The sequence below is a fragment of the Siniperca chuatsi genome, linkage group LG7 (genome assembly GCF_020085105.1).
Source record: "Siniperca chuatsi isolate FFG_IHB_CAS linkage group LG7, ASM2008510v1, whole genome shotgun sequence".
NCBI lineage: Eukaryota > Metazoa > Chordata > Actinopteri > Centrarchiformes > Sinipercidae > Siniperca > Siniperca chuatsi.
In genome coordinates this window covers 16,177,447-16,189,036 of record NC_058048.1, presented here as the reverse complement: position 1 = coordinate 16,189,036, position 11,590 = coordinate 16,177,447, and the positions used below count along the sequence as shown (strand labels likewise).

Sequence of the window (11,590 nt, the reverse complement as noted above, 5' to 3'; positions counted from 1 at the left end):
GAAAACAGCTGCTTGCAGCCACTGGAACCAAGGTTGATTAGAGCGTGAGACTGTCCAAAACAGCAAAGCTGTGGCCCAGAAAACCAAAACAGTTAGCTGAAAGGCACTATAACGGCCTTCAGAGCTGAGAGACACCGCAGAATTGGGTGATTGTTCTCTGTGGGTTCGTCACTACGAGCGTCCTCTTTCACATTAAACATATTCCTTTGATCCATTGTTAATAAAAAAATAGTGATTAGTGACACTTTAAATAAATGTCCAGTCATAACACCTGAGTATAAGACCATTATGACCCTTAAGGAAAAATACACAAAAGCAGGGAAACAAAGAGGGAGATGAGACAATCTTTCAGCTTTATAATATCTTTATTTAATTTTTTTCATTGGAAAGTTGCTTTCCAGATGCCAGCATCCCTGAGAAAGTGTAAAATGCAAATCTTCTGGACAGCCCCATCAATGAGCTGAAGCGGGCCAGCCAAAAGATATTTACATCTTTAAAACCCAACCCTGCACAGCTACCATTCTCTTGTTTAATCACAGACTGGCCAGTACCTTCATCCAGTCACTGAAGTGATGAGGAGATAGTGCCTCCCGCTGCTTGGCAAACTTACTGCAGGGCATGTGCAGAGCTGAGAGCTGTCCATGGTAGTACTTTGTGAGGAGTGATATGATTGTTTATCCCTTTACTCTCTAAAATCAGTGGATCCCAGAAGAGGGAGAGCGCTTATTGGCATCGTTTCAGCTAGAAACACATAAGCGAGTAAATAAAAATAAAATAAAAGGGTTATAATAGCATTGAAACAAACTAATAAACACAAACTATCAATTTAAATTTGCTAATCCCCTATAATCCCGCTTTCATAAATATGATAAATCATATTATCTTTCTATGAGGTCTGTAGACAGAGAGCATTGCTACCGTTTTTACAGGTGTTACAGTTACTCTGGAAGTCTGTGACAAGCAGAACTTCTCATCAGAATCATTCAGGATGCCACATACTCCCAAATCCTACCAGTAAAAGCAATAACAATATTCAAAAGCCATTAGCTTGTGTGGCTAAGTGGCTGTTGAAGAATTCCCAAGGGATGGTTAGCAGCATGGCAAGCCTGACCCCTTGCTATTCCCTCCTGTTATCCCACAGTCTGCTCCTAGGACTCCTTCTCTATGCGGTCATCTCGAAGCAACCCCTGCGGTGCGTCTGCATGTCTCTCACCCTGCGGATGGACTGGATCTGGGGGTGGTGGGCTCCCCATTCATTCCAGTGCTTGTAGGGACCCATTTCAAACACATACTGGTAGCCACGGTAGCCAGGGTACTGGTAGCCCACCCAGCTGTGTGGGGAAGTAGAGAGAAACACATGTGAGCCACAAAGCTCTGTGTGTCCTTTTAGTTTTCATTTCATTCTGCGGGACATTTTCACATTTTCTTACTTTGTCAAGAGGGAATTTAAACTTCTATAGATTCACTACTACTCTTACTATATAAGAAGCTTTAGTCAGTTTCTCTGCCATCACAGCCTTCATGCTGGATAGAAACAACCCCAGAGACGACTAAAAATGACTTACGTTCCACCGGTGACCTGAATGCTGGCAACACGGTCCTGGAATCCGTAAGACCACAGGCTTGGAATATCCTCATCACACACCTCCATCTTACGACCCTCGAAGTTTGGACATTCATACAGGCAAATCTTGTGGTCCTGGGGATCCTATAAGTTACAAACATCAGAATCAGGTTTTTTGCCAAGTAGGTTTTCGCATACAACGAGTTTGCCTTGTTATTTTGGTGCATAACAATAAACAAAGAGAAAATATAAAAGACAAAACAGGTCCTGCAAGAGTCAAGAATCATAAATAAAATAGGAACTTACAATAAAACCTGTGAAAAACCTATATAAAATATGTAAAATTTTAACTAAAAAGTAAAACAAAGAGGATGGAATGTGCAAATTTTCACAAATGTTGCAAATGTGCAAACATCACTTTCAAGTAAGTTAATGTTTACCACTGTTCATACAGATACAGTAGATGTTGTTGGTGCAGCTTCTGGTTCACTCTCTGTCCCAGATTTTAGCCAATAAAGGGATTTAAAACAAAAAACGTCCAGTCAGGATGAGTAATGTTAGATAAAGTACAAAAGTATGCATGAATACAGTTATTGTGACTGGTTATTGGTTTGAATGGATATGTTGTTTTAGAAGCCAAGACCAAACCTCTGCGGGAAAACTCTGAGTACTTGTAGTTGCCTTGATTTTTTTAGTCTGAAAATCGTCAAATTGAAACATAGTGTCATGTCAGCTAATAAAAGCTTTTATCCAAAAATACTGGCAGTGGAATGAGCCTATAAATACACATATAGCTGCCACCATAAAAAAGCACTTTCCCTTGTGCCAGTATAAGATGGATGAGAGGATAGATGACAACAGTGAGAAAAATCAGCACTTGCAGCCACAATAGAGAAGGAAATGCGACACAAAAACCCCTGCAGGCTGATCCCAACTTACCATTCGGACGGGCCTGACAGACATGAAGCGGTCGCACCTGTAGCTGTTGGACCAGGTGTCCCAGCGGGGATACTCTCCCTTCTCCAGCATGAACATCTCACCAGTCATGTTCTGCTGCTCATAACCCACCCAGCTGGATAGATAGATAGACATGTTACTTTTAATCGGTTAGGTAAAAGATGTTGCAACACATATTTGGATGGCAGGATGTGGTGACTTACGGTCCACACTCTACCCTGATGGAGCCGATTCTATCGAAACCCTTCTCGCACAGGTTACGGCACTCTCCGAACAGGTCCATCCTACGGCCTTGGAAGTTCTCATACTCATAGAAGAATATCTGAAAAGTAAAACAAGCTGAATGCATATATTTCTGAAGTCAAATATTTTCAATGCACAAATTTGTTTTTGTAGTTTTTAGGATTAGTCGAGTACAAATAAACAGTAGAAGTACCTTGTGATTGCGCAGCCCGATGGCAGAGTGGCTGCCAATGCTGCCCTGAGCACCTGAGTGAGACATGATCAGATCTACAGAGAGAAGAAGCACAAAGTCAGTCAGCCATTTTCAGAGATCCCTGTGGGCTTACGAAGAGGGTGATTACTGTTTCTTGACTGCTTGAATACAGCATGTACTACTGAGAGTGGTGTGGAAAATGGCAGGTGTGTGAGCACAATGATTCCTCTTGTTGATACGAGTCACTGGAGGGATCCTTCAGTTGCACGAGCCAACATCATATTCATTCGTTCATCTAACATTCAGGACTATGTCACTATCACAGCTGTCCAAAGGCCCTCAGCAAATGTCATGAACTGAAGCACCCTATGGTATTTAAATGTAATGAAAGTCAATATGAAGATGTTCACGTCTTTAAAAGAACAGGAAAGGGAACATTTTGGCTTTTGAACAGCAGTTCTTCATACAGTATCTCTTCTGTTGATGTTCACATAGATTTTAGGTGACATAGGAAAGAATTGATTTCTAGATGTACCTTTATTTAGTGATGGGCATAGTGTGAAATCACACTTTATTTATGCCCTCAAGAACAGTCTGAATGTGCATCCTGAAGGCTTTATATATTTAGGTAAAAGCAGTGTTTCACTTCTGACCATAATCAGAATCACTGATGGGTGTGCTGTGTTGCACCTGTAACCACACCCAGCAATGATGTCACGGTGGACTGACACACCCTGGAGTACACTACTACATCACTGCAGCAAGGTGAGATGTTAACCCACTTGAAGTCAGCAAAAACAAGATTTGCTATTAAACATCATTAAACCTCAAGGCTGAGTGTCTTTTCTTGTCTTTTTTCAGCAGATTTAAATGTGAAAAGCAAAATGGAGAAAAAGTAAGCAGATTTCTGCAATAACATGCTTGCAAGCATTTGTTTTAGTGTTTTGCTTGCTCAAGTCCATCCCAACAACCTTTTGTTAGCAATATAGTTTTATCTGATTCTTCCTGCAAAGTGGTGTTTCCTCTGTAAATTGCCCAGTACATCCTCTGAAGTTTTTTTCATATCCATGAGAGGACGAATACTCATTAACCAGCCACAAAGAACTAATCTGTCCAAACCTGCCATGATCCATTTTTTAAGGATAAAGGAGTAGACACAGTCCCTCATCTTTCTCATCCATTTTACCTCAGGGTGAGCCACTGAACTTGAGAGCAGCACTAAAACATAAAATCACACCCTGCTGCATTTTATGTCAATATTCCTTCTACTCAGTCCAAAGTTAAGGTTAAGGTTTAAGAGAGGAGCCAATCCTTGCTTGGTTCTTTCAGTCCAAAGTGTGAGTAGACAGGAAAAGCACATTATTCTCCTTAATATCCATTGATTCTAGCAGTTCTTAAAGAGTTAGAAGACCTTAGAGTGGAAACTTACAGTTACAATTGCAGGTTGAAACGGACCGACCTTTGCAGAAAGTGATGGACGCAGGCGTTTTGAGTGGGGATATATATATACATTCACATCTAGCCCGAGCCTATAGAGCCAGGATTCTGATTTCTCATTGGCTGTGAGCTGTTTAGAGCATGGTACAGGGTCAAAGGTCACGCTGCTTATCTGTAGACAAGTCGTGCTGACTCGGCTGCCTGTTTTGTTGTCCCGCACCATTGTAGGGGACTGGGGACAGTCACTGCCATCAGCAGAAAGTTTGCCTGCCTTTCTACTCCCACACACACACACGCACGCACACACGCATGCACACAGAGGTGCTTTTGCAGCCATGGCTCTCACGCTCTGACTCTCACTTTCTTTCTACAATCTTATTCTTATTATTTTTCTATCCTTCTCTTCTGTCATTTTCAACAGTATCCCTGTGATCTGGTTTGTCTTTCAGCTCCATATTCTCTCCCTCTTTCTTTTGATCCTTGGTTCAGCCGGTCCAAGCCTTTGAGCCGTGTGTGTGTAATGTGCTGACTGCAGGAGCGGCATCCATCTCTCCATTGTTTAGACAGGCGAGTGCTGGACACTCTTTTGCTTATTATAGTGCTGGACAGGCTCTATTCATACATACACATCTCATACAATCCCCTACACACACATGTCACATGCGTTTGTACATGCCCAGTGGCACGCATGCACACTAAACAGAATATTTTCTTTTTGTGACTTGTGAAACTAGATAAAGATACTAATCATGTGATCAAAAGGCCACAAATATGTAAAATGCCTTTTCAGTTTCTATAAGCAAAATGAAAGATTCGCATTTTGTCTGGCTGCTTTCTCTGTGTTCTCATAATTGATTTTACATGTAGGGTATAAGAATGTTTGCCCATAGATCTCTGACACCTGGGGCACTATGATCTTTAAATTCTTGCAAAGCCAATAGAACACTGTGATTTCCATCTGATGTAATTTTAATGATTGTGATGCAGCTGCTAGATAGCGGTAAAAGGCCTGTGGGCAAATATGAAATTAATTATAAAATGAATTATCAGAGCATAAAGAACCCACAGGAAGTGTCATCTTTTGTTTTTGTTAATACAAAGACAATACCAACACATCTGAAATCTGAGTTATTTTAGACATTTATAGAGTAGACACTGGAAGAAGAACAGAGAGACAATCATTTAACCACCACTGAGAAAATGTAGAACATTTTCTAAGGAAATTCTGCTCTTACAGCTCAGTTTGAGCTTAGAACACAAAACCATTTACAAGGGGCCTTCCACAGGACTGATGCTTTTTACTTCAAATGTGTTTCTGAGGCTTATGTATCTTGATGTTATAGTTTTATTTTCAACTTTGCAAGTCATACTACATTTACAGTAACAACATTAGTTTTTATATTGACATTGTATCTCTCATCATCTGTCTGCGTTTGACTGAAATATCAGTTTGCTTAGACACGCAAAAAATGCAGATGCTTGATTCTGCAGCCATCAAACTCTCATACATGCACATGCTCTTTGTTGGGCTAAACACAGGAAAGGAAGCTTTTAAATAAAATATTACACTTAAATATACACTCAAATTGATACCATGCAAGCCAAACAAAGACAGTAAAACGTTTTTACATTTACTGCATCAGTAATGAGATTAAACAATTGCTAAATCCCAGTTTGCTTCCAAACAAACCTCAAACAAGTTTACTGTTTCAGACAATTATTTAATTCTCATCTACCTAGAGTATTAAGGGTATTTGAAACTTTGTAATATGTGTACAAACGATGAAAATGAATTATTGGAGTTTTTGTTAAAGTTACCACGAGTTTTGACAGCTAGGTGAACTGACCTGTAGAGAGGCTTGTGCGAAGTGTCTGGAAGAATTTTGTATAAAATACAACATAAATGTCACACAAAAAGTCACACAAGTACACTACAAAGTCAGGTGTCACCATCTAAATGGATTTGTGTAAATGTGTAAGTGTTTAGGTTCCTTTGTATGCTCTGAATGTATGTGTGACTGCATGAACAGGCCTTTGCGTGTGTGTCTCTGTCCATGACTGTGTGTGTGCATGACTGAGCATGTGTGTATAGAGGAGAGAGTGAAAAGGTGAAAGGAGCAGAGATGTGGGGCCGGTTGAGGTGGACATGATGCGCAGATGGGAGACAGAGCACAGTGCAGTGTGGGAGGAACTCAGCAAGTACATTATCAAATTTTTATTAGACACCTTTGTCATTCTGAGTCAAGTGTCTTTTTGGATCTAGACTTTAAATACCAGTACCAACTCTTTGTAGCCTGCCATTTCTGTTTTTTTTTTTTTTTTTGCTGTACGCTTGAACACTAAATGTGTTTTTCCTTTTGCACCACAATCACTGGCAAGACTATCTGCATCTGTGATGATCTGTTTCCTGGACCAGGCTTGGTCCAGCCCACTGGTCATGGACCATTTGGAACTTGCGCTTATCTGCACTGGGCACGGTGCCCTCCATCCATTCCTACTGCGGCGAACTAAACCCAGCAGCTCAGTGCTGAACAATGACTGGAACAGCAATGTGCTGACTCCTGCCCTGACCCACAGGCCCAGCTGCTTTTCAGTACCAGCATGTATAAATAGGTCCGTTTACTCTGGGGTCAGGACATCGTTTTTGTGGAGCCCCCCTGTGAACACTGCACGGCTATTCTTTGGGGCCTGGTCAGGTAAGCCCTCCATCTCAATCCATTCAGTTTATAGACTTGTGCAGACCATTGTCACTTGTGTCTTTTGTCTTTGTTGTTTCTGCTGAGCCACGTAAATGTATAGACTGATGTCAGACATGCAAATGCACTGACATACTGACCACGCACTGGGGGAACAAACAGCATTGTGCCTACATCAACTGCTGGCTCCATCAAGCGTGAAAATGTAGTAGCTTCAAGAAAGGTTTCATACCCAAACAGGTGACATGCAATAGGTGATCAGTTCTTTTATATTATTTTAGATTATTTCTACTTTCTTTTATACTCATGCTGTAATATCAGGTGATATATTTTCAAGTCTATTTCAAAAACGTGCAAACACAAAAAATATGAATATGCCTCCTACATGGCAATTGATAATAAACATTAGCTCAAAAACACACGTTTTAGTTGGTGCGGAGGAGGTGACAGGTTGTGTTTGAAGTGTGTAATGTTTTAATTAGCCTTCGAATATGAACAGAAATATGATTCTCCCTGCAGGTAAATCAGCACTGAGATACACAGTAGCATGGCTCTGAATAATCCCAACCCACTAGGACCATGGAAGGTGAGTGTGATGTGGATGATTAACAAAAGAAGATTACATTTTTTTAATTTCATGCCTGCCCTGATGATGTCAATGACGTGTGTGTCTGTACACACATCAGTGTGTGCATGCGACATGTGCATACTACATGTATGCATTTGTGTCCTCTCCAGATCACAGTGTATGACCAGGAGAACTTCCAGGGGAAGCGTCTGGAGTTTACCTCAGCCTGCCAGAACATCATGGAGTGTGGTGTTGACAACATCCGCTCTCTGAAGGTGGAGTGTGGCGCGTAAGTCACACAAAGAGCTCAGCAGAATATTTCACACAGGAGGAAATTACCTACTGGAAACAGATCTACCTGTCAATACATTTATAGTTTTAAAATTCAGCAACAATTTGATTTAAAAAAAAGATATTGATGCTGTTTTTCCAAAATAGAACCCAATAAAGTAATATTTAATTGTTAAATTTAAATGGTTGCACCTTAAATGACTGTAAATATGTCTATACATGTTCTGTAGATCACTCTCTGATGATCAGTTTAAGTGTCCTAATGGTCCTGCATGTTGTGTACATGTCACTGTCTGCTCGCTGTTGACAGCTGGGCAGGATATGAGCACTCCAGCTTCTGTGGACAGCAGTTTGTGTTGGAGAGAGGAGAGTATCCTCACTGGGAGTCGTGGAGCGGCAGCAACGCCTACCACATTGAGAGGATGATGTCCTTCCGCCCCATCTGCTCTGCTGTAAGTCTCTGTCCCAATCCAAAGGCTTCTGTTTCCGTCTATCTGACTTCTCATGCGTCTCCAGAAAAGATTCAGAGTTAAAAAGCACTAAATTTGACTCATCAAATTGGCTCAAAACCTGTTTTTTTGTGTGACAAGCCTACAGAGGGACTTATGCCAGCTGCTGGTTGCAGCTTAAAATAGACTATAGTGCGGTGTGATCTTATGCACTATAAGAATTTGGACACCCCACACAAATGAGATGAATAGGGCACAAATTCCACAACGTTTTTCCTGACAGTCAGGCTTTCCTCAACCTCAATGAACTTGAAAATTTGTACAGATATGTGACTATTATACATATACAAGAACAAGAAGAAAAACAAATTAGCCTTACCTTGTGAAGAATGACTTCTGTCTTCTACAATACTAATACAGTATAACATGGTGCTTTTTTGTGTTTAATAACGCTGACTGAACCTGTCTTTCCTTGCGTCATGTGCACACAGCACCACAAGGAGTCCAAGATGGTTTTGTTTGAGAAGGAGAACTTCATGGGACGCCAGTGGGAGATAAACGATGACTACCCCTCTCTGCAGGCCATGGGCTGGGGCAACAACGAGATCGGATCTATGCAAGTTCAGAGCGGCTCGTAAGTCTCAACCTCTGCACTCAGATGGCTCACTCTTTACAGGCCGCTGGTATTAATTGACAGGCTAACCTCATATGGCATAATATAATAGAAATATCGGCACGAAATAAAAAAAATCAAAGGACAGTGTTCTTGTTATGATATTCATGAACATGTTGCATTGCATCAAGAGACTTTGCACACTTTGTTTTCCTGTTACAAGAGCAAAAACTGTATTTCAGAGTGCTAACACTAACAATCTGCAGACACAGACGCATTAACCATCCATTCCTCAGGTGCAAAATATGCATTTATTGCAACTTCATTTTGTCTTCATTTATTTGTGATTATTACCATCTCAACAACACACTTTTGTAGTTAAGTGTTAAATGTATTATATAAGTATTTTTTCAGAGTTTATATTGTATGTTGTAAATGCTCATAATGTATATAAGAGTCTAGTTTTTTAGATTGTCAGATTTTGTATGCACCTATCCTATTACAGTGTAACCTTTAAGAAAAGAACATGGTTTACAGTAGCTCCCATTCATCGTATAGATGACACCATTAAGAGGTCCATTTTCTGATTGTAATCAACTCCAACAAAGCTAGTATTATATCTAGTCAAAATGCATCCATTTCAAATGTCTAACCTAACTTGACATTGTCTCTCCACCTGTATATTTCACTTTGTTTGAATGGAGTGAGCAACATGCTCACAGTGGCAGTTTTAAAGAAGACGATAGTATTTAACTGCTGCCTTTTTCTCACATAGTTTTGAAGTGTTGTTATTTTTAATCTAAATGCATTTCATATCATGAAGGCTTCATTTCATTTACTGTGTAAACCACATGTTTATCATTAATCACTGCTTTCCTCTCCTCCTCCACCCCTCCCTCTCTCCTCCTCCAGCTGGGTGTGCTACCAGTTTCCAGGTTACCGTGGTTACCAGTACATCATGGAGTGTGATCGTCATGGCGGCGAGTACAAACATTACAGAGAGTGGGGCTCCCATGCTCAGTCCTTCCAGGTGCAGTCGCTGCGTCGAATCCAGCAATAAGACCTGCAGCCTCCTCTCCCAACCTCTCACTCTTTACCTGCTCCAGCTCTAGCTCCTCCTCCTCCTCCCTTCACCCAGTCATTCCAAGCTTTAGCCAGCTCTGTCAGACCTTAGTGAACTAAGTCTGACACTTCCTGGTGTTTCACAATTAAGATGTTTACTGCACCTTTGTTTTGTTCTGTTGCCAAATGAAAATGAAGAGAAATTATGTAAAGAATTAAGGAAAGAAAAAAACAGCCGCTGAAGAGAAGCCCCTGAATGACGCCCCACTGAGGAGAGAAGAGGAGGAAGGTAAAGCCCTCTAGGCGGCAGGGTGGTGATGTCACTCAGAGTCATTGCTCCTCGTATTTTTGGGTAAACATGGTGCTACCAGTGATCAATGAAGAAGGAATGGGCAACATAAAATAAACCTAAATACAAGAGTCTGCTGCTAAACTCCATGGTGCTCAGTTGTGATTTATTTTCATTCTTTGCTTTTGGGAAGTTTTATGTTGCAGTACATTTACACTACTCCATTTGATTGTGACCATTTACAGTCAAGAGATGCTGTATTCACATGAAATGTTGGTTCACAAACTGTTACCCCTTGCTTTATACCATAACCATAAAAAGGGGCTCCCAAGTCCCCATGAAGCTTGCACCAAAGCTGAGCAGTGTAAACTAGAATAATTCTTGTATTGCCTGGTGTTTATTAATTTTAGTGAGTCTACATCCCCAACATGTAGTCAGTGCTACCTGTTAATTATTGGAAAACATGAGCCACAGGTTTTTGTGAGAATGCCATCCTCTGATATTGTTGTCACAGAAGATAAACACTTAAATACTTAAATCAACAACTAAAGTATAATTTTCAAAATGCAAACAAGTTAGATGTTTTGTGGTTGCTCCACCCATACACACCATATGAGCCACTGCATGAAGGTTACTGATAACAGTTAATAGCATAGCATCAAGAAAACCACACAGTGAAATTCATTTTCACTAAGATCCCTAATGTTTGTTTTAGGGAAAGAGCAGTTAGAAAAAAATAACTAAACATTTAAACTGAACCAAAACTCGGATCCCCTTAAGAGAAAGAGTTTGCTTTTAGGGTTTCTGGTGCCCCTGTTTTGTACAGTAAAGGCAATACCGGTGCATCTGTGGAGTCACTTGATGATTCACTGGCATGTACCTTCTGCAACATCAAAAGCAAAACACATGTTTGGGTATCGAGTCTCTAAAGCATAGAGAAACACTCCACACTTATCAAGTGTGTGTTATATTAGTGGGTGGCCATGGGTATTAAAGTGCCAGTGTTTGAGTGACAAAGAGTTCAACATGATCCAAATAATCAGACACTGCCCGAGTGACTGTTCTTTTTACCAATTTGTTTGACCATTTTCATACTGTGCTATTAATAACGCAACAGAAAATGGCTTGGAAAGTTGTGCCCTGAGGTCATAGGAAAATACTAAAACAAACAAAACATTTCAGGAGTTTTGAGTCATAAAATGTACATGCAGCAAATCTGACACCTACA

At 40.6% G+C, this 11,590-nt stretch overlaps 2 protein-coding genes across 5 annotated transcripts; one reads left to right on the top strand and one right to left on the bottom strand.

Annotated features, from left to right (window-relative positions):
* Positions 1 to 346: 346 nt before the first annotated feature.
* crybb1l3 (crystallin, beta B1, like 3) lies at positions 347 to 4,521 on the bottom strand. Its single transcript, XM_044203291.1, has 6 exons — positions 4,387 to 4,521; positions 2,958 to 3,031; positions 2,725 to 2,843; positions 2,504 to 2,636; positions 1,566 to 1,708; positions 347 to 1,331 (listed from the first exon to the last, which is right to left on the bottom strand). Exons 2-6 carry the CDS (start codon positions 3,021 to 3,023, stop codon positions 1,163 to 1,165), a joined length of 630 nt encoding a protein of 209 aa, XP_044059226.1. The 5' UTR covers positions 3,024 to 3,031; positions 4,387 to 4,521; the 3' UTR covers positions 347 to 1,162.
* Positions 4,522 to 6,167: 1,646 nt separating this feature from the next.
* On the top strand, positions 6,168 to 10,509 carry cryba1a (crystallin, beta A1a). Of its 4 annotated transcripts, none has more exons than XM_044203293.1 (6): positions 6,168 to 7,090; positions 7,610 to 7,676; positions 7,829 to 7,947; positions 8,260 to 8,401; positions 8,890 to 9,032; positions 9,924 to 10,509. In XM_044203293.1, the coding sequence occupies exons 2-6, from the start codon at positions 7,638 to 7,640 to the stop codon at positions 10,069 to 10,071; spliced, it is 591 nt and encodes a 196-aa protein (XP_044059228.1). In that variant the 5' UTR covers positions 6,168 to 7,090; positions 7,610 to 7,637; the 3' UTR covers positions 10,072 to 10,509. The 4 variants fall into 4 exon arrangements, with proteins under 4 accessions (XP_044059228.1, XP_044059230.1, XP_044059231.1 ...); XM_044203295.1 differs by lacking the exon at positions 6,168 to 7,090 and adding an exon at positions 7,271 to 7,344; XM_044203296.1 differs by lacking the exon at positions 6,168 to 7,090 and adding an exon at positions 7,312 to 7,330.
* The last annotated feature ends 1,081 nt before the right edge of the window (positions 10,510 to 11,590 follow it).